Genomic DNA, 23,567 nt, shown 5'->3' with positions numbered 1-23,567 from the left:
ATATTGTGATTTACCTGATTTGATGTATATTGTGATTTACCTGATTTGATGTATATTGTGATTTACCTGATTTGATGTATATTGTGATTTACCTGATTTGATGTATATTGTGATTTACCTGATTTGATGTATAATGTGATTTACCTGATTTGATGTATATCTTCTAAAAGATACAAATACTTTCAGTCATATAACATAAAACTACTCCCTGGCTATTATTACTAAAGGTGTACAAGATGCAGGTACAGAAATTCAGAAAGAACCTTTCCACTGGAGATCTGTGTCCAAGTAAAATTACTACAAGATCATATACGCTAGATAGGGAAAGCGCTATTCAGAAAAAAATTAACGCATGTCAAAAAGAACATATCAGATTTGAACTAAAACCAGGTAAAATTTTTGTAATAGAACTAAGCACGGGAGCATATGAAACGGTGAAAAATGGAATACTAAGCATTTTACAAAGACCCGAAATAACCGAGACCTTAGTAACCTTACCAATCCAGGATGGAATAGAAAAATCAAGGTTAACTGTGGATTCATGCTATAAAGTGTATAACAAAAAACTGAACGGAGATGCTGGTAGTCTATTAAAATTTACAATCAACTTGTATCATACAACCTGTAAAATCAATGTAAATGGAAGCAGGATTGATATTTTTATCAACAATATATTTGACCAAATTTGTGAGAAATTGAGAACTAAATATAGAGACATCAACATTCTTAACAACAGCATTCAATCATATTTATCTCAGCTAAAAAGTTCCTCCTCAAATAACATACATAGAGCTATAAAACAGGAAGAGAATAAAAATGAAAATAAAGTAAAGGAAATAATCTGTGAAGAGGAATATGTTTCCCCACTTAAAGTAAAGGAAATAAACAATGCTGATACAAACCAAGCTATGCTGGAAACGATTAAGAATAATCAAAATATAAAGGAAAGAAACAAGGCAAGTAGTTCTCCGTTGAAAACAGATACAAATAATACACCTGACAATTTTATGTGTCCATGTTGCAACAAATACGTAGAGGAGGGAATAGGATGTGATAGATGTGATTATTGCCAAATTATTTTATTTTATTTTATAATTACTGCAATATTTGAATAAAGTGAATATAAGACATATATATTTTAAAGGAAATATCTTCACAGTTAACATCCCTAACCACCTTATTTAAAAAAAATTTTTTTTTTATCTTTTATAGTTTTAAATCACCAAATCCATTAGGTATTTTACATTAGTATGAAATTGCTACTTAATATATTACAACGGATTTAATCAGTTTTTAGCACATTTGATCATATTTTACTTAATTTTATCGCTTAACAATAAATGGTTTACTTTTATTCTAGACTTATATAAAGCAATAATAACAGATTTTTAACATAAACATGAGATAATATAGTTTTAAAAAAACACCACCCAAGTCCCTGTATATATGCCATGTAAAAAAAAACCATCAACTTTCTTTCTTTTATATGCATGTGCTGTACATATTTTTAATGTGTTTACAAATTTTAATAAGACATTAAGGGTATATACTCCATTCGGAGGTGCTCCTACTTAAAGGAGGCTAATACACAGAAGAAGAAGTATATTGTGATTTACCTGATTTGATGTATATTGTGATTTACCTGATTTGTAATGGAACATTTTAGCTAGTTAGTACCAAGTATTTGTTTGTTTGTACTCTGCTTTGCCCTTAAAGGTTCGCGTTACACTACATGTAAATAACTTGTATGCACGCACAGTTTGTCTCTTATAGGCAAAAATGAGGTTACTATGTTATGCCCTTACCAATTCATACTATCTAGACTATTATGTTGTTGCATGCCTTTGTGTTTAGATGTCAAAGCATTCGGCTGTTAATGGTTAATGTGGTCTGCTGTACTGTTATATATTTTTAAAACCCCTATCATCCTTGTTGTGTATTGTTTACTCTAATTAATGTTAACTCAATTTGTTTTTTGGACATTTTTATTTAAATTCAACCCAGATTATGGACAAATGAATAACACATTTATTTCTCCGTTGCATTAGAATGTCAGTGTCTTTTTTATTCCTAAAGTCGGTTTAACGTAAAAAAAAAAAAAAATGTTGAAAACAAATATAAGAACTATAGTATTTTTTGTAATTATTTGCAATCTAAGCACGGAAATATTTGTCAATCTGACAACAAAAAGATAACACCACAATGATTAAAGAAACTTGTACATGTATTGGGTGATGATTGTAGTATTAATCATCTAATATTAGTCAATCCTGATTCCTCAGGGGTGTGTATCCAACCTTGTCTATTCTCCTCAATCCGTGTTTTCTCCAGCAGGAATATATCAACACAAAGAAACCGGATACTGCTATTATTAAACCAGCACAAACTCCTAAAATCATCGTCATTTCGGAAACGAAAGATCCATCATTCTAAAACGGAATATATACAAAATATATACATGTAGTTAATTACTTAATTCAGTAGTGATATTACGTCTGATGTTGATTTCTTGGTGCATTATGAAGTTATATAAATATCATAATTCAAACCCTTGGTTTTCTATCTTGAATTGTTCCACATGTTGTCTTGCCGAGACCCTTTATAGGTTATACAATTAATGCGGTATAGGTTTGTCTCATTGTTAAAGGCCGCACAACATCTCCTTATTCTTATATTTCTTTACGACAATGTAGCCTCTGTAAATTTTTCAACAAGTTTCTGGACAGTTTTTGTCATTCTTTTCAATATCTTATTTTGGTGCTTAGTTTTGCATTTTACAAGTTCTCTTGAATCAGTTTGTTTGTATTTTGTAAAAGACCTTACACAAAGAGTGAATATCGTCATTTAAGGGCAATAACTCTTATAAGGAGTTCCCTGATGATTTTAGGCAGAATGAGCTTATTTGTGGATATCAGTTTGCTGATCATGTATGCTTGTATAGTTTTTCTTTGTCCATAATAGTCTTATGCCCCCCAAAAAAAAGTAAAAATCGTAATTCAGAGAAAATGCCAGGTGAGCTAGAATTCACAGACGTTTTTTTTTTTGAATGACGGACAAAAGATAAGACATGATATGTTTGAACTGAATTTTAATGTGCGTATTGTTATTCTTTTACTTTTCTACATTGGCTAGAGGTATAGGGGGAGGGTTGAGATCTCATAAACATGTTTAACCCCGCCGCAATTTTGCGCCTGTCCCAAGTCAGGAGCCTCTGGCCTTTGTTAGTCTTGTATGATTTTAAATTTTAGTTTCTTGTGTATAATTCGGAGTTTAGTATGACGTCCATTATCACTGTACTATTATGCATATTTTAGGGGCCAGCTGAAGGACACCTACGGGTGCGGGAATTCTCGCTACATTGAAGACCCATTGGTTGCCTTCGGCTGTTGTTTGCTCTATGGTCGGGTGGTTGTCGCTTTGACATATTCACCATTTCCTTTCTCAATTTTATTACTTACTGTGTTACTATTCTCTCCATTACCAAACCCACTTAATTCATCGTTAGCCATCCCCGGAATAATCGTTATTTTAGGCAAGGTAAGCTAGTGTGAATAGACGTTAATTTAAATGACGAACACACATATACAGTCAAAGGTGTAATATATACTAACTGTGTTACTGTCCTCTCCGTTACCAGACCCAGTTAATGCATCGTTAGCCATCCCAGGAATAACAGTTGTTTGTGTTGGTACAGTGGATGTCATTGGTTCATCTGTGGTCATATAAGTGGAAGTGGTTACCGTTGGTCCAAAGGTGGCATCTTCATCACACGTGTCTGCTGGTAAGTGGCAGTTCGCCTGGATTTTACTTACGTTTGGACTGAACCATTGCCATGGCGAAAAACTGAAATAGTTCAAAAATTTGAATATCAGTGGGATTTAATAACACAATCACAGTAATATTTTGTTCAAGAATTAAAGCAGAAAGAGCGATTAGAAAATGCCTGTACCAAGTCAGGAATATGACAGTTGTTATCCATTCGTTTGATGTTTTTGGACTTTTGATTTTGCCTTTTGATTTTTGATTTTCCTTTTTGAATTTTCCTCGGAGTTCAGTATTTTTGTGTTTTTACTTTTTACACTATAGAAAAATAGTTCCAAAACACGCTAATGAGGGCAAGATCATTTTACCCTTTTTAAACGCTTACTAATGGTTGCATATTAACCATATTAGAAAAACACAATTTAAAAGTAAAGAGATTGAAGCCTTTGGTTATTGCCGCGTCTATGGAATGTTGTTTTAAGAACGGAACTAAATGCTTCTTTAATTTGTAGTTTTATAGGGTTGTAATATGTTGAACAATTTATACACCATAAAGCAAAGTAGAATATGTCTTTTCAACAATTTTGCATTCTAACTAAAACTACAAAGAAGCAATATCATCACTGTGTTTTTGAGTGATAGTGTAAACAATAATTACATACTTCAACAAAAGTTCATTATGGCTAGGACATTTTGCCTCTACACAGAGTACGCTCTTAGTCATCTGAAAATATAAAAAAAGAATTTTTAATTTTTCAAGTCCACCATTGATTGCCCGAAAATATTAAATCTACTTCTTTCTCGTTCCTAATCATCTGTGCGTGGAGATTTAAATTCTTTTAGTATGAATCTAAAGAATGCTCTTAAAAACCAGTAAACTTTAACTTTAAAATATGCTGAAGGTCAAGCAAACATTGACATTTCATACTATTCCTATTGACATGTCATACCATTCTTATTGACATGTCATACTATTCCTATTGACCTGTTATACCATTCCTATTGACCTGTCATACCATTCCTATTGACCTGTTATACCATTCCTATGTACCTGTCATACCATTCCTATTGACATGTCATACCATTCCTATAGACCTGGCATACCATTCCTATTGACCTGTTATATCATTCTTATTGACCTGTCATACCATTTCTATTTACCTGTCATACCATTCCTATTGATATGGCATACCATTCCTATTGACCTGTTATACCATTCTTATTGACCTGTCATACCATTTCTATGTACCTGTCATACCATTCCTATTGACATGTCATACCATTTCTATTTACCTGTCATACCATTCCTATTGACCTGTTATACCATTCTTATTGACCTGTCATACCATTTCTATGTACCTGTCATACCATTCCTATTGACCTGTCATACCATTTCTATTTACCTGTCATACCATTCCTATTGATATGGCATACCATTCCTATTGACCTGTTATACCATTCTTATTGACCTGTCATACCATTTCTATGTACCTGTCATACCATTCCTATTGACATGTCATACCATTCCTATTGACATGTCGTAACATTACTATTGTCATGTCATACCATTCCTATTGACCTGTCATATCATTCCTATTGACATGTCATACCATTACTACTGACATGTCATACCAATCATATTGACATGTCATAACATTCCTATTAACATGTCATAACATTCCTATTGACATTTCATGACATTCCTATTGACATATCATACTATTCCTATTGACATATCGTACCATTCCTATAGACCTGTCATACCACTCATATTGACATGTCATAACATTCCTTTTGACGTGTCATGCCATTTCTATTGACATGACATACCATTCCTATTGGCATTTCAGATCATTCATATTGACATGTCAGATCACTCCTATTGACATGTCATACTATTTCTATTGATATTTCATAGCATTATTATTGACATGCTATACCATTTCTTTTGATATGTCATAAAATTGAGAATGGAAATGGGGAATGTGTCAAAGAGACAACAACCCGACATGTCATATCACGCCTATTGACATGTCATACCATTCTTATTGACATGTCATACATTTTCTTTTGACATGTCATAATTCATAATGACATGTCATACCATTCCTATTGACATGTCATACTATTTCTATTGTTATATCTTGTCACTTCTTTTGACATGTCATACCAATCTATTTAAAACATATTATAGCACTCCTTTTGACATGTATTGACATGGGGTTTGATTAAACTTTTAAAGTATCATCACAACACATAGTATGTTACTAGTTGTATTATCATAATTCATGTGTTGATTTTATTGATCAGATTTAACTAACATACTTTGAAACATGTGTCATAGTTGTCACAAGTTGAAGAAGTGTAAGATATGTAACCTGATGTAATTGTTGTTCAAATTAAAGAAGTGTGCGAATGACAGAATGTCATATAACTCTACTCTGATATATTTTATTTAAACCGACCAGCCTTTGTTCTTACTCTACAGTAAAGAATCGACCATGTCTTTTTTCTTACTGTAAAGTTACGCGTTTTTTTTTTTTTGCAAAAGCGTTGTAAAGCAGAAAATACTGTTGTCTAAGTCTTTGGTATGACCTAGCTTGGAGATGCACAGTGACTGTTCAGAGACCACCGAGTCGTCCTAGCACTAATGCATTATGCTTACCCATGCTCAAAGATTCAACTTAGCTGAAGTAGAATCTAAACGTAACTGCGAAGAGTTTTCTTTTATGTACAATTGTTTTTATAAAGTTATGATTGTCTTATGCTATATTCTACTGAAATACAAATGAAATGAAGTTCTCATATATGTATGTATTTTGAACTTACCAAAACTTCTGGACTTTGGCAGGCGGCGTCCTCAAACACACCTTCTTGTAATTTCTAAAAATCAATACACTTTATAAGAGTATTTAAGATTTCATATAACTTTATTTCTATATGTTAGGAGGATTCTCACTCATAAATCAATCAATGAAATGAACTCGGTTGGAATGTGTCTTTTGCAGCTAAAAGCTAAGTTGAAATCAAATATAGTGCATTTTCTTGCCGGTGAGACAATAATTTTTTGTCTTATATTTTGGATATGCAAGTTTGGATTAATCGTTAACATAAAAATAAGGAGATTTGGTTTGACAGCAAGATGAGACAACTATCCACAGAGACCGAATGACGTCACGGGAATTTTAGCAACTAAAGGTACACATAACAAAAAACGCAGCTTCAGAAGAAAAAAAAATGTGGCCCAAATAAAAATTAAAAACACCCTGATTTAGAACGTAAAACAAATATGATAATAGACAAACAACAACAACCACTAAATGAATTACAGACTTCTGAATTGTGAACATATAAAAGTGGTGTTGTTAAATATGTTTGCGAATGCTCAACTAGCCTTTGTGAAAGGAGTGTAACAGAACCAATTTATATTGATAACTTGATTTTGGAAACAGTAACAAAACAAGTGTTTTATCAAGAAATAAAATGTTAGCTTATAATCCAGGTTTAGGTTTAAAGCAGACTGTAAATATGTTTTGTTGATTTATAGGTGTGCACTGATTTGAAATGGGTAGAAAGTTGAAGTGTCTATCTACTACCCCAAAGATCATTACAAGATGGTTCTCAGCTGACTACTACACTTTGTTCACTGTTTGAGAGTTGCGTAATACAAGCGGATTCCAGTTAAAGATAATCAATGACAAATCTCCTATATAAAACCCAGATCAAACTAGTTCGTATCGGCCATATAAAAGAAGTCTTCAATAATGAAATGTATATCCAGCTGTGACACGAAACAAGAGAAAGGAATCTATACATGATGGATTATGAAGGTTATCATACTTATCGAGTTTAATCAACTTTTATAACTAAAAAAGTCATGTAGTTTAGGTTTTTGTATACATTGTAGATATGGACAGCTTTATAGAATGAACATATACATGCTTTAAAACATTTTATAAACAATTCTCTTTTGCAATTGTATGATGTGCCTTTTGTGATTTTTATGGGCGTTTTTCAATAAAAACTAGATTTCTTGTCCCAGCCACTTTAAAAAAAAATGTGTTTGATCTTTACAAGTATTTTTGTGCAGACAGTACATTTATTTAGATTTAACATTTTTAAGCAAAGAAACATACTGTTTTCAGAGGGATTAATAAGATATTGATTCCTGAATGGTTCAAAATAACCAGTTTGATATAATCTATTTTTGCAAGAAATGGACTGGATATAAACATTATAAGGTCTTACAATAGAATTGATGCGTTTATAACGGCAGTTAAATTGTTGGCAAAAAAATGAGCACGTCAAATGAACCTGAATGGTACCGTATTTTTTGTTATGCCCACTAAGAAACGGTTCAAACCTCCTTCATTATCTGGTTTTAAAATTATGAAAAAAATATCAGTATACGGCTTAGCATGTGCTTTGATGAAAGGAATCATTTTTGTTACTTTTGCAATTTAGAGATTGTGGAAGAAAAATGAAATATGTGAATATGTCCACTACGTAACGGTCAACTACGAAACAAATTTGGGAAAATAACGTTTCGTAGTGGACACTACCACTACCATGCAGTCGTTTTTTACTTTTTTTTCAATTCTATTCGTGCAAAACAAATAACAAGGGTTTGTTTCATGTAACTTTCAATATATTTTTGATCAATATACAATAGGGTTGATGTAAACTACGAAACTTTTTTGTCCACTATGGAACGGTTTTTGTCAACTACGAAAATCATCAAAATGCCCTCTACGAAACATGAGTTGTGCCTTCATATGTGGGTACTGTCTATTTTTCATCGATAAAAAAAATGGTTCTCCAATTCAGAAAAAAATGAGATATTTCAAGTATATAAAATAAAATAAACTAGAATGTCAAAAGGAGACATTACAAATACCATAAGATGTGCTTTAAATTAGAAGCAGATGTCCACAACGAAACAGCATTTAAATTATGAGAAAAAAAAAGTTTTGAAGAGTATTTAATTATCACAGGTATCAGGATTTTAATTTAATACGCCAGACGCGAGTTTCGTCTACATAAGACTCATCAGTTATGCTCAGATCAAAATAGTTATTAAGCCAAACAGATACAAAATTGAAGAGCATAGATGACCCAAAATTTATAAAAATTGTACCAAATACGTTGTGTTATAATTGAAGTTATAACACTTGTAATAAAATTTTAGACCAGTTGTTTTTTTTCTATTTGTTTAGGTCTGAAAATCGCACTTTTATTGAAAAACGCCCTGTAAGAAAAACATATGAATTGGTTGACATCATGTAAAAACTGCTATTGTAAAATCGTATGTAAAAGGACAAAAAAAACATAAACTAAGTAAAACAAAAGATCGAATATGACAAAATATTTGATAAAAAAAGGAAAACACAAAACGTTTATTATACATAAAGGTAGAGGTCATTTCCCAAGCACCTGTAAAACGTTGTAGTGTTTTATATTGTTTTGGGTCAAATTAATTCTTAATTGCCATCTTAAATTCGCAAGTGATCATACTGAATTAAGTATCCTCGTCAAATCAACCTGTTTATTGTCAATATAAAATGGTATTAAACGGCTTAAACAATAATGATAATACTGATGTTATATATGACCATCAAAAAGTAAAATAAAGTTAATATCGAAATCCCAACGAAAATCCGTATCAAATGGCAAAATCAAAAACTCAAACACATCAAACGAATGGAAAACAACTCTGACATGTTCCAGACTTGGCATAGAATACCTTAATAGCCGTATTTGGCACACCATTTTGGAATTTTTTGTCTTCAATGCTCTTCAACTTTATATTTGTTTGGCTTTTTAACAATTTTGATCTGAGCGCGACTGGTGAGTCTTATGCAGACGAAACGCACGTCTGGCGTATCAAATTAAAGCCTGGTACCTTTGATAACTTTTCGTACATGCATTTCCTAATGAGGAAAATGGTGGATTAAACTTGTTTTTATAGCTAGCTAAACCTCTCACTTGTACGACAGTCGCATATCATTCCATTATATTGACAACAATGTGTCAGCAAAACAAAGAGTCATATTGCAGTAGGTAAAGTGTTAAAAATAGAGGTATAGAAGTCAACGTTGTGTTATAATCTTAATTACTATTAAAAAAAACACCACAATATGTTAATAAAAAAATGACATATAGACAAAGCATATAAACAAAAATGAATGACAATAATACAAAATATGACCACAGCACAAAAACTCATTTGTGGGATGCAAAACAACAAGTAATATTTATAAAAGTGTTTACCTTATTATTATTGTCTCTAAGGAATTCCACAACAGTCACGTGAAATGCTGCCAATAAATGACCATAACAAGTTAAGTCCAGCTGATGGTCATTTCTCATATCACAAATCATGTTTATAGCTTCAACAGTAAAATTCATTCTCTAAAACAAGATAAAAACAAAAATGCCAGTCTGGAGAACTTGATTTATTTATTGTTTGTAATTTATTTTGAACTTCAACTATAAATGTGTTGTTATATATATGTAGTTGCTTTGTGTCTATTGCTCTCGTTTTACATGTGTTTTTGCCATTAGTACCTATCTATTTATTTTGAAAATTTGCAGCTGAATTTAACATATTATTAAATGTTATTCTGTCACACCACTGTCCCAAGTATGAGGAGGGTTGAGCGCTCGCAAACATGTTTGACAACACACCTTTTCCCATGGCAGGAGTCATATTTGTTTTTCGTTAATTGTATTGTTATAATTAGGTCGTTAGTTTTCTCGTTTGAATTGTTTCGCATTTCTAATGTTGAGGATTTTTGTAGCTTATAACTAGTATAGTGACTATAGGTATTTTGTTTTCTCATCGTTGAAGATCGTACCATTATTTGCTCAGAACTCTGGTGGATCGTTGTCTCATTTGCGATTTTACCACATTTCTTATTTAAAATATCTCAAGTATTGGATTCAGTCTAGCTTCATGCATTATTTCAATGGATAAATTCATGCTAACAGACGACGGACAAAAGTTACATAAAAAGGATAAAAAGCCGAGATTTATCATTTTCGTCTGGCCATTCCAAAAGCAGTGGATTAATTGCCGATGAAACAATTATGCACGAAAGACCAAAAGACAGGAATGTGAACAATGGCAGATTATCGTACGGCCTTCTTTTTTGTGCAAAACACCATGTAGTAACCCGTAGAAGGCCTTGGGTCGACAAAAGGTGAACCATTTAAAACTAGAAAGAGATGATTTGGTGATCAACAATACACCAGTTAATTATCAGCCAGATACAAAAGAAATATAAAAATCTCTGGTGGGGATATTAACACTTTAGTTAAAGTTACTTGAACAATATACATAGGCAAACAGCAACCGACGGCAACCACGTTTCAGTTTACATGATCATGGCTAGAGACATGCACGCAAAAAGAGTTGATTGAAACATGCTTGTTGGTATATATTCAAGTACCCAGCCACGTCCACTCTGTATTTTTGTTACATGTATTTCTATTTGTATTCATCTGATGAGTTAAGGATACTACAAATACAGTTAAGTCGGTATCATATCTTGACTTACATCTAGAAATTGACAGTGAGGGTACCGGTCGGTTGAAAACAAAACTTTGCGACAAAAGAGATGATTTCAGCTTTCCAATTGTGAACTTTCCATTTCTAAGTAGCAACATTCCAGCAGCACCTGCATACGGTGTATATATCTCCCAATTGATACGATATTCCCGTGCTTGCATTTCCTATCATGATTTTCTTGATAGAGGGTTGCTGCCCACAAGGAAGCTATTAAACCAAATGAGTTCCAAATGGTGAAGTTGAAATCATCCCTTTGTAAATTTTATGGACGCCATCACGAGTTGGTTGACCGTTATGGAATAACCGTTTCACAAATGACATCGGATATATTCCTTACGTCGTAACTACAATCCCCTTCCCTTTCATGAATGTGTGACCTACGGAATTAGACTATTTACCAGATTTGTTATCACATAAGCAACTGTGACACGACGGGTGCCACATGTGGAGCAGGATCTGCTTACCCTTCCGGAGCACCTTAGATCACCCCTAGTTTTTGGTGGGTTTCGTGTTGTTTATTCTTTATTTTCTATGTTGTGTCATGTGTACTATTGTTTGTTTGTCTTTTTCATTTTTAGCCATGGCGTTGTCAGTTTATTTTCGATATATGAGTTTGACTGTCCCTTTGGTATCTTTCGTCCCTCTTTTAAGCTTTATAACTGATTTTTATAGTTCGTTCTTATGTTGTATTGTTACACCACTATACCAGGTTAGGGGAGGGATGGGATCCCGCTAACATGTTTTTATAGCTGACTATGCGGTATGGGCTTTGCTCATTGTTGAAGGCCGTTAGGTGACCTATAGATGTTAGTGTCTGTGTCATTTGGTTTCTTGTAGAGAATTGTTCTCATTGGCAGTCATACCACATCTTCTTTTTTATATTGTGAGCGACCAACAGTCCCGATGTAAAGGGAAGCCATTGTGAAACACACAACACACAAGAACCAAATGTAAATATCAATTGGAAACGGTTAAACCTATTAGATCGGTAGTCAGCTGACAAAAAGTACCAAAAACATCACTGTTGAACGCAGTACGATGACCCATATATTATTGTTAATTTCTGTGTCATTTCTTGTGGACAGTTGTCTCATTGGCAATTATAACACATCTAATCTTCTTTTTTATACTTGTATTCTACGTGACTGATTCTACGTTAGAGTTCTTACCTCTTGTATAGGGCATCCGGTGACATTGTTCAGAAAGGTGTCAAAACAGGACAAGGAATGTGATTGACAAATCTGAGAGAAGATTTCAGAATCTTTGACCATAGCAGCCTTCTCCATCATTAATCCATTCCAATAGGAAAACTCGTCGTATAAACACCAATGTCCAGTAGCACAATTCAGAAGCAATGCTTCAATGACGTCGTTAGAGAACATTATTCCATAAACATCCCAAATGTTCAAGTCGACAAGAAGTGAAGACAGCCCAGTGCCACACAACTCTGTTAATGTAAACTCCGCACCGCACCGTGCTTCCATTAAACCAGACGTCGTTGATGAAGGGCGAGACAATGTCGGTGATCGAGTCACGTTTCCATCGCTGGTAACATTTGTAGATGGTAGCTGTACATTACTAGTGTTTGTTACTCCTAACTGAGAAGATGTGGTGACTTTAGTGCTTGTTTGTGTTGGTGTTCCTTTGCTTGTTCCCGCCGTATTGGTTGAGAATTTGTTGGTGAACCAACTGAAAGTAGATGGTAAAGTCGTGCTATTAGCAGTCATATTTTTTGAATCTCCAAGAATACTGTCCAACATTTGGGCAAATAATTGTCCTACACTCAAATGTTCTTCATCTCTTTTTGACTGTTTTAACTGAAATGCTGAACTAACAGTCAAACTCGAATATAAGCCCAGTAAAACTAACACTCTGAAAATATTAAGATTCATTATTTCACCAGCGACCAACACTTCATTCAGTGAAAAAACAGTATTGTGTAAAAATCAATGTAAGGTGATACATAAATAGATCTTAAGAAATCATTTTATGGAGATGTCCTTCTCTCATGCACTTTGTATGTTATCAGAAGTATGTGTCACCTCCTTTATAATTAATAAATGTTAACATACAATTCATTTTAATTCAATTTGATTGAGGCACCAGTGCATCTAAAAATAAAGAGTAATTTTGTACAACATCTAAAAATCTACATTTCAAACAAAGGGTTGAATAAAATAAAAATAAAATGAAAGATCGTTCGAAGGGTTTACGGAAACGTCACATGTCTTTAAATTTCGGACTAGGTGAAAACTAAATGGCTAAATATTTATACTACATTTCTTTACTTATATTATAAATAATTCCCTTCTTTAGCTCCTCTAACAACACATGTCGCTCTGATTGATTCTGGATACAGATGTTTTAGTCTTTATATGTATAAATCTTACAAACTTTTATAAAATCGATAAACTTATTTCGCTGCACTGATTTCGTTGTAGTATTGGTATAACTATATATCAGAAACCGTTAAATGTCTAACCAACAATTATAAACAATGCAGATTAGGGAAAAAAATTAGAAAACAGTATACTACATGCCAGTAAAAATATCATCCTAACAAAATACTGTCATTGATAAGATGGTTTTAATAAAAAAAAAAAATACAAGTTGGAGTATCCAGAATACTAGTACACATGTAAACATTTGTAAATTTAAATGTATTCGTGATACTCGTGATTATAGGATTTTAACAATGAGCAAAACCCATACTGCATAGCAAGCTAGTAACGAAACGAAAAAACGAAAAACGAACTTGATATACAGTAGCAAACGCAAACCACTGAATTTCAGGCTTATGCCTTGGAACAGGCACATACAGAATATGAAGGAGTTATATTTTGGTGAGCACCCCCCCCCCCCCCCCAAATCTGACAGTGGTGTAACTGCTAGCAAAACAACAAACTATAAAAATCAGTTGAAAAGGTCTTGACTCATCAGATCGATACAAAGCAAAACAAACAACTAACAAAAACATTAAAGACACACAGTACCAATGAGTGTACTCGCAGCTACCCTTTCAAGCCAATAACAATTTAGAAAAATCATGTATCCAAGACAAAATATCAATCAGTACACATCTAATGGGTTTAGTGTAAAGACATAAGAAAATCATGACCTTGTGCAATTATTAAATAATGTGGATATTTGGTTATGTTTTGATTTATTGATAAGAGAATCAATGTTTCTACCGATGAAAACAATGTGAAAATGAAAAATCTAAATATAGGAAAGGACAGATATTGTTTTATATATTCGCTTTATTTAAATTTAATTCCCTTGGGTAATTTCGACAATATATTGTACTATGCTCCTAACCTTGAGCCCATTTAATGGAAATAAACATGTTAATACATCGATTAAGTCTATGCATAAGTACTGTTCTTCGTCTCAAAGTCACTGTATAATGTATGGCCTTCAACATGGAACTAGAAATCTCATCTCATTGCAAGTTCAATGTAAAACATGTAGAGACAAATACGGATCTAGGATTTTGAAAAGGGGGGATTTAGACAAAGATTGGAATGGAATAGGCTGCCCTAACCATGAAGATAGCTCTCAATTTGGTCCCGGGCACCCTGCCTCCCCTTAAAATCCGCCTTTTAGAACTTAACAGACCACATCACTATATGGGTCATTTTCAAAATCCGTCCATATTCTAGTACGGTTGTCCTGTGAGAAAAATACGGCTAATTCATTACTGGCAGTTTTAATTCACAGGCGTTTGTGGAGTGGACCCCCTTTTTTTATTTTTGTATTTTATAAATTTTTTTTTTTTTTTTTCATATTTCAACTTATATAAACTTTGTTTGGCCGTGTTCAAAGTCTTTTCAATGAGATTTAACATTAAAAAAAAACTCATTGAAAAGACGTTGAACACCTTAAATAAGTAAATCTTAGTTATATAAGTTGAAATTTAAAAAAAAAATGAAATAAAAAAAAATGTAAAAAAAAAAAGAAGGGGGGCTCCACTCCACAAACGCCAGTGTTTGAATTATGGTATACTATTTGAATTTGTTAACTTTTTTTGGATTTGAGCGTCACTGAATGATGAGTCTTTTGTAGACGAAACGCGCGTCTGGCGTATATATACGAAATTTTATAGTCCTGGTATCTATGATGAGTTTTTTTACCAGTTTTCCGGAATAATAGCGGTAAAGGTCCGTTATTGACTTTGGAGTTTATATATTTACTTCAACCAAAAACCTAAAAATTCTGAAGGTGAATCCACCGGCACATGTGATACTAGATCTAGACTACTTAAGTTATATCTATGGTATTTTTCAATTATCTCAACAACTGAAAGCAAATATTTTAATGGATGTCATTCCTTATCAAATCAATCTCTGAACAGGCCTGATAGTGATGACAACCCCCCTTTTTTATTTATCAATATCATAATCGTGTTTACACTTGCCTTATTATTTATAATTACATGTGTTATTGTTGAAACATTGCATTTAATGGTATCTTGAATTGCTGACATGATCTTAATACATGCAGAAAACGTAATCAGAAGTAAATAGTAATACAATTCGAAATCTACGTTTTCATAATCTGGGAACAGTAAATCTAACATAGCCTTACCGGACGCAATTATGACTGGACACAATTAAGAACGATTTTTAATGTTTGCACCCTTATATTATATTTATGCATGAAAATTAATAAATGTTTCTATTAATCAAAAACCCACTACATTACTGGTGTTTTAACGAAAAAAAAGTTCATGCGCACTTGGTTAATGTTGCAGACGACGAAAAATTAAGTTTCGTAAATGTCAAAATAATGACTCCCTCTTTTGGAAATTACACGAATAAAGCACACAAGCTAGTGCAAATTGCCTTCTTTTGTCATTATATAGATAGAAAAATATCTCCTGAATCTGTTCATATGTGTGATACCCTTTATCTTGCCCAAATAATCCAAAAATGAACGTTTTCTCAGACTCGGGTGATCCTGAGCATTGTCAGAAGAAAATAGTATTTTTATTGGAAAGTCCCGAGAACTCCGAAAGTAAAGGTTAAATATAAATTAAAATCATAGGTTCACTAACTAAAAAGAGAATTCAGTGCTTCTTAGACGAAAGAACTTGCATAAAAACAAAAAATCCGAATTATTTTCTTTTGAAAGAAATTTTTTTGTCACCAATTTCGTCTCCAACTACTGCTGAAGAATTTGAAGTAAAATACCATATTACACTTCTTATTTTCTTAGGAAATGTGTTTTAGATTAGATTAATGTATGTTTCATAAATTTAGATCGTTGTCATTGATTTTTTCTGCCAGATATATAAATATAGTGCCGTTCGTAATTTCGTCCATATTGGGCTTGCTAGACCCATAAAACCAGGTCATGAAAATCTTACCAAAGTATCCCAACGTAAATAGAAAATTATGTGTGTTATGATTCAAAATGAAAAGCATTCATACATCTTTAATTCTATGGTACAAACAATTCAAGAACAGTATTCTACAAAGAAAAAAAATAATTAAAGTTCAAAAATGGTTCTTAATTGTGTCCAGTGAGGCTATATAATATATATATAATGAAAATTCAAAGATACAAACGATTTATCTCTTTAGAAAAGAGGTTTGGTCGTATATTTTTAATACTTTCAAAAAATTACTTGCTTTCTCTTCTGGTACTACTTGTCAATCAAAGGGTTTATAAAACATTTTGATTTTGAGATGAATTAGTTTGATACTTCTTTAGAAAGTGATCATGATTGGCTTTGGTTAATGTTTCATCCCTTTAATGCATCAAAATCGTCATATGCATTCCCAATCTCTTGTCAAACATTGTTTATTTTTGAAATTTTTATTTTTTCTTCGGCCAACATTGAAATCCGCATTTTTACGGTTATTAAACTACAGCTGCACAAATATGGCACAGTAGCCAGAAAAAATTATCTAAAAAGAGAAAACTATGCATTCCAAACGTATTAACTGACTAATTGTTCGATGTTTTTGATAAATGTACTCTTTTTGAAAATAGATCTAGAACTAAAACCACACATATATTTATGTTTGGCCAAAGAGGAAAAAAATAATTCTGTAACTTTAAATGAATATAGAAAACATAAATTGAAACAACTGTAATCATGGGTATAGTTTAATTGTATTCTCCGTTATGATTTGAACAATATAAAGATATAAAAAAAGGAAATAGAGCTTTGCCCCGACAGGACAAATGACAATTTTTTTTCTTCGCCAAATGTGATGCTATCAAAAATATCTGGGGAAAACACTAGGGGTTGGACCTTTTTCGGAATGTCAGGATCGGGTGTTTTTTAAACTCAGGATTTTGGGATTGACCCTTTCTAGATCCGGGATTTCTTTTTTGGAATTTTCGGATTTCATGTTTTTAAGCCTGGGATTTCAGGATCAGGACCCCTCCGACCTCCCCTCAATATACATGTACACAAAAATGAAAAAAAAAAAAAAAAAAGACATGTCATGTTTTAGTCCAAAAATAATTATGATGTCGTGGAAGGCTATTGTATATTAACATCACAGGAAAGCATCAAAGCAAAAATTTAAAATAGCCTTCTAAGACGTCCCATACTGCGGATTCATTATTTTTTTGGTACCTGTTTTAGTGGATTATGGAAATCTTACATGTGGGTAGTACATGTCATGGTTTTGGGGAAGTCTGCATACAATCGTATACAAATTTTCTGGAGAACAAGGTTTTAAGTTTAACATAACACTCATTTTATCAGGTACAAGGTCTTTGTATGTCGACTGTACAATGTCTGGGTTTGACTGTACAAGAAGGTCAGGGTTTGTCTTACACACTGTTCAAATGGTCATATTTGTTTTATTCAGAGGTTATTGAAAGATTTCTATTCACATAACATTATGTTATACTCATTGATTTTATCAAAATGATACATGTAAAATGCAATAAAAACATGATGATGATGAATATCTTTACAGATTGAACTACAGTTAAGATGAACTGCAAACAGCTGTTTTCGATGAGAGCAGCAATTCGTATCCAAGATGTACTAACCAAAATTCAATTGAAGAACAATATAAGCATTTTATCCTCAACATGTGATCATAGTGGAACATTAATGAGGCAAAAACACACATGCTGTTATATGACAGATTCTAGATTTAGAATTACATTTAGTGACAATACAAAAGTATCCAAGTCTGGTTTAGTTTTAAGTTTTAGTGATATTTTTTATCAACAAAACAGACAGAAAGGACATAGCCATTGGCAGAATATTAAACACACTAAAGGTGAACAGGACGCGATAAGAGGAAAGGATACACAAATGTTAACGTTAAGGATAAAAAATGCTCTCAAAGGTATTTATCTCTAATATTACCATGAAGATTAGGTTATTGAAATGGTGGTGTCAATTGTATACAAAATATGGTAAGATACTTGTAGGGCTGAAATATTGAAAAGATGTTACATATTTTTTTGTTTTTTAGTTTTCTTGTTTGAATTGTTTTACATTGTCTTATCGGCCTTTTATAGCTCACTATGCGGTATGGGCTTTGCTCATTGTTGAAGGCATTACGGTGACCTAGAGTTGGTAATGTCTGTGTCATTTTGGTCTCTTGTGGACAGTTGTCTCATTGGCAATCATACCACATCTTCTTTTTTATATGTACAAAATGTAGTAAAATAAGCCTTATAAAATAATAACTTCTGTGTTTCTGCTTATATGTTGAAAACAACTATAGATGGTACATGTATGTAGGTAGGCAATTTTTTTTTTATGCCCCACCTATGATATTAAAGGGGCATTATGTTTTCTGGTCTGTTGGTCAGTTCGTCCGTTTGTCTGTTCATCTGTTTGCCCCGCTTCAGCTTAAAGTTTTTGGTGGAGGTAGTTTTTTATGAAGCCAAGTCCAATCAACTTGAAACTTAATACACATGTTCCCTATGATGATGATGATATGATCTTTCTAATTTAAATGCTAAATTAGATTTTTGGCCCCAATTTCACGGTCCACTGATCATGAACATAGAAAACGATAATGTGAGTGGGGCATCCATGTACTATGGACACATTCTTGTGTTTTAAGGTTTTGACTGATTAAAATAGGAGAAACAGCCTGACTTTCATATGTATAAAATTACTTGTTCAAAAATGACAAAAAAATCTTAATTAGGGAAGTGGATTTAGCTAAAACACTAAGCAATTTGATCTCTTTTATTTATTTGGCATTTCCCCCTTGATATAGACTAAGAGCAATTTCCTCAATTCCCAGATGTCTTTTGAAATTACATGTATAAACCTAATCTAACATGTTAAACAATTAGAATCAAAATGCACAAAAAAAGAGTATTAATTTTTCAATGCATGAATATGCAATTTTTTAAGTATTTTTTAATTTATTTATATATATCTGAAGATCATGAACTTAACAACTTGCTAATTACATGACGTACATTTTATATATTTATATATAGTGATTTGTCAAGTGCTCTAAACTTTGTCTAAGGATTTGTTTTGCTTGTTATCCTATTCTTTAAATATAGTTTTATGAAATATGTGACCTGAAAAGAAATCTAATAGCTAAAGCAGGGTAGATATTTATAACACATGAATATGCTTTTGTCCTGTTATGAATGTTATTTTTGCCACTGGACTTAAAATGCAATTTCATTATCATCATATATATATTTTGACTGTAAAACATGGTATATTTCAGATAATGCCTCGACAGATCCTAAAGTGAACAATGAATTAGGAAGATGTATTGATTCGGCTAAACAGAAAAATATTGCCATGGACACCATTCTTAGGATTATCAAGAACACAGTAAATATATAACTGTTAACATTTTTATAGGCCCATCTAAGCTGCAACATTTTATGGTATATACCATCGTCTACACTTCCAACAATAACTCAAAAACATTTTAAGCAATTTTCATGAAACTTTGGTGAATTAATCATATCTATTGATACATATATAAAAAAGAAGATATAGTATGATTGCTAATGGGACAACTGTCCACAAAAGACCAAAATGACACATACATTAACAACTATAGGTCACCGTACGGCCTTCAACAATGAGCAAAGCCCTTACCATTAAAGTCAGCTATAAAAGGCCCCGCTATGACAATATAAAACAATTCAAGCGAGAAAACTAACGGCCTTATTAATATAAAAAAATGAACTAAAAAAAAAATATGTAACACATAAGCAAACGACAACCACTGAATAACAGGCTCCTGAATTCGGACAGGCACATACATAAATAATGTGGCGGGGTTAAACATGTTAGCGGGATCCCAACCCTCCCCCTAACCCCTATGCTCCCTTTTGATTTTCATCATTTTTTTTATTTTTCATTTCTGAATCATGGGATTTTATTTATAATCAAATGTGTGATTTTCCAGTTTTCTTACAATAATTGAAAAATGCCTTGAGCAATTTTCATGAAACTTTGGCGAATTGTATATATATAGCCTAAGCTTTTGATTAATAAAAAGGAAATAATTAATTGTAAAAGACTTTAACTCACCGCTGATAGTAACTATGTTTGATAACAAATTGTACTTGTTTCCATTTATAGAAATGATTTTATTTTCAGGCATCCAAGAATGAAAGTTCTCGTGAGGAGATAATAGAATGTTCCGGTGCTGGTGGGTTGAAGTTTATCATACAAGCTTTCACAGATCTTCCAAAGAGAACCAGACCAGATATTCAATCTAAACTTAAAAAATTTGGGTAAATAACACTTTTGATTATTTGACTAATTAATCATTGACAAATCAACCAGAATTAAACCACATTTATTAGGTCTAGGAAACATATTGACCTGGTTCAAAAAAACTTAAATATTCAAAATTCAATGATGATTTCAACTTTTCTTGCTTTCCTCTGAATTCATTATTTTAATTCCATGTAAAATGTTAACCATGTCTGATGACTTCAGACAAAGAAAGAACACCTTATGCAGATCATTTTTAAAAAAAGACTTAAATCCCTAAAATATCACTTATGATAACTTTCACTATTGAATCTGCTATTATACAATATTTCTACTTGTGACAAATAGATTTTGACTATTTTTTAACTGTCATGAGAGAAGATGGTAGAATAAATATATATGTAGTCACTATGTAATTAATCCCAAGTCTGATATAGTGTGGCCATAGGAATCTCGCTATAATATTATTTTAACAAGTGCTGGGATTCATATGTTTTGCAGCTGCAAGTCTATGCTGATATTAACATAACCATTTCATACAGTAACATACAGTAACATAAAATTACACAATTTAAAAATAGTTTCAACAAAAACTTTTAGATGTTCAGTAAATAAATGATAGAACATTTTTTGGTTTTTAGGGCAACAATAGATAAACAAGGGACAGCTACACGTAGTTTTGAGAGAAAAGGTTTTGTAGATGTTGAGCTCGGTGAAGGAGACAGTAGAAACCATGATGATCATTTAGAGCTGGCTATTGAAGCTGAGGCTGATGATGTCTCCATGGAAACCAATGAGGAAGGAATAGATATACTGCAGGTAGAAATACTTTACAGTAATTACTGAAAGGGACTTTCGAATAATAGCAAAATCAATCTAAGCTGATTAGCCAGAGAGAGTTAAAACCTTAGTTTCTTGTAAATTTTATGATTTATAAATGGATACTAAATATCTTATTATATACTGTGAATTCATTATTATTTGTTGGATACCGATTTCCTGGGTTTTGTGGGTACAGGTGAACCATGAATTCAAATGTTCTACGAATAACAAATTTTCTATAGGCTTTGTATGAAGAGATTGGTCAAATCACAAAATGAAATATCCACAAAAATGCACGTTTTCCTCAATCCACGAAAATTGATACCCACCAAAATAAATGAACCCACAGTAAATTGGAAAGCTCTTGTTAATTAACCCTGCAATGCATGTAACTTTAATTGACTATTTCATATAATTGTTAAAATAACCACCACACATTTAATTTTTTAAACAGAAGTGCCTTCCAACCTTTAATTAACTATAATAATATCATGTTTTCTTATCTATTTCAGTTCGAGTGTAACTATTTAGTTGTGAACCAAGTGAGGAAGTATTTACAATCTAAAGGTTTGAATATAGTTTATGCTGAGTCAGTGTTTATACCAATCCAAACTTCAGTTGTTCAAATGAATACAGACAACATGGAAAAACTGTACAAACTTATAGACAAAGTCAAAGAAGTAGAAGGTGTGGAAGAAGTATTTTTTAATGCTGAACCAGAAAGTTGATGTTTATTTGAGAATAAAACTTATTTATAATTATGTTACTAAGCTTTAATTAATTTCTTTTCCTTATGCCAAGATGAAATATATCCCCCTCCTAAGAAAGATCGAAGAAAATCGCCTAGTTCTCATTGGATAGTAAACAAGGACCATAACTCTGCATACAATCATCAGATCAGAACAAAATTCGAACTTGTCACGAAAAAAAATACACAAAATACCAAATCAATATCTTCAAGCATGAAGAACAAAAGTGGAAAACTGAGTTGCCAGACTAACAGATGGACAGACAGAGGGACGGAGTTCAAACCTCAAGTCCCCTTCTACTTTTTTGGTAGGAGACTATTAAAGTTTCTCAAAAAATTCAGAGCCAGGTTGTTTTTGCTCAGTTCTTCTTTTTGACAGTTTACAGAAACAACTGGTCATTTGTTTTAAATATAATAGACATGTAAAACACATTGTTTTGTTTCCATTGCAGGGTACTTTGAAGTGGATATGAGAAAAATTATATTCTATGGAAACCTTTTGGTGCAATTGAAATATGTTAAGGTGGCTCGGGGCCTATTAAAAGTTACTATCAGAAGTGCCGTATTTTTTGATATTTTATTCTTTACAGAAATTAAATCAAATTGGTTGAAAAAAAATAGGGGGTCACGGACCATTTAAGCTCAAAATTTTACTTTTAAACAGGTATGTAAAAGAGACCATTTTTCAATGAAATGATAGGGAAAATAGAGGTGTTGACATAATTTTATCGGATTACCAAAAAAACGTTCTATGACACTTGGTCCAAAACTGTAAAATAAAAAGCTGAAATATAGCTTCAAAGAATAAGCAAATAAAAAAAATAGGTTACCGATAAGGAAAAATATATATTTTGCCTTAAAACCCAAATTTTGGCGGGAAAATGGTAAAACTGGGTGAAATGTCATTTTGACCCTTTACCAAATACGGATTATAACGAAAATATTCTATTATTCACATAACTACAATGATTTAG

At 32.4% G+C, this 23,567-nt stretch overlaps 2 protein-coding genes across 4 annotated transcripts; one reads left to right on the top strand and one right to left on the bottom strand.

Moving 5' to 3' along the window:
- Positions 1-1,967: 1,967 nt before the first annotated feature.
- On the bottom strand, positions 1,968-13,576 carry LOC139513804 (uncharacterized). 2 transcript variants are annotated; one of them, XR_011662516.1, is made up of 6 exons: positions 12,502-13,387; positions 10,033-10,173; positions 6,592-6,645; positions 4,425-4,486; positions 3,455-3,843; positions 1,968-3,081 (listed from the first exon to the last, which is right to left on the bottom strand). XR_011662516.1 is itself a non-coding variant. In XM_071302620.1 (6 exons), exons 1-6 carry the CDS (start codon positions 13,222-13,224, stop codon positions 2,265-2,267), a joined length of 1,377 nt encoding a protein of 458 aa, XP_071158721.1. In that variant the 5' UTR covers positions 13,225-13,576; the 3' UTR covers positions 1,968-2,264. The 2 variants fall into 2 exon arrangements, 1 of the variants encoding a protein (XP_071158721.1); XM_071302620.1 differs by having other exon boundaries at positions 1,968-2,429; positions 3,612-3,843; positions 12,502-13,576.
- Positions 13,577-15,494: 1,918 nt separating this feature from the next.
- On the top strand, positions 15,495-22,611 carry LOC139513803 (probable transcriptional regulatory protein TTE1135). 2 transcript variants are annotated; one of them, XM_071302617.1, is made up of 6 exons: positions 15,495-15,608; positions 18,274-18,654; positions 20,014-20,123; positions 20,904-21,040; positions 21,665-21,842; positions 22,358-22,611. In XM_071302617.1, exons 2-6 carry the CDS (start codon positions 18,291-18,293, stop codon positions 22,571-22,573), a joined length of 1,005 nt encoding a protein of 334 aa, XP_071158718.1. In that variant the 5' UTR covers positions 15,495-15,608; positions 18,274-18,290; the 3' UTR covers positions 22,574-22,611. The 2 variants fall into 2 exon arrangements, with proteins under 2 accessions (XP_071158718.1, XP_071158720.1); XM_071302619.1 differs by having other exon boundaries at positions 15,507-15,553.
- The last annotated feature ends 956 nt before the right edge of the window (positions 22,612-23,567 follow it).

The sequence above is a fragment of the Mytilus edulis genome, chromosome 2, assembly GCF_963676685.1.
Source record: "Mytilus edulis chromosome 2, xbMytEdul2.2, whole genome shotgun sequence".
NCBI lineage: Eukaryota > Metazoa > Mollusca > Bivalvia > Mytilida > Mytilidae > Mytilus > Mytilus edulis.
The sequence above is the reverse complement of the archived record's forward strand: the minus strand, read 5'-3'. Positions and strand labels throughout refer to the sequence as shown.

Coding starts and splice junctions, on each gene's coding strand:
- LOC139513803 (XM_071302617.1), top strand. CDS start 18,291: ATGAACTGCAAACAGCTGTTTTCGATGAGAGCAGCAATTCGTATCCAA. Junction 20,124..20,903: donor TTAGGATTATCAAGAACACA/GTAAATATATAA, acceptor TTTTATTTTCAG/GCATCCAAGAATGAAAGTTC. Junction 21,041..21,664: donor TCTAAACTTAAAAAATTTGG/GTAAATAACACT, acceptor TTTGGTTTTTAG/GGCAACAATAGATAAACAAG.
- LOC139513804 (XM_071302620.1), bottom strand. CDS start 13,224: ATGAATCTTAATATTTTCAGAGTGTTAGTTTTACTGGGCTTATATTCG. Junction 10,174..12,501: donor CCGGATGCCCTATACAAGAG/GTAAGAACTCTA, acceptor ATCTTGTTTTAG/AGAATGAATTTTACTGTTGA. Junction 3,844..4,424: donor CATAATGAACTTTTGTTGAA/GTATGTAATTAT, acceptor GAACTATTTCAG/TTTTTCGCCATGGCAATGGT.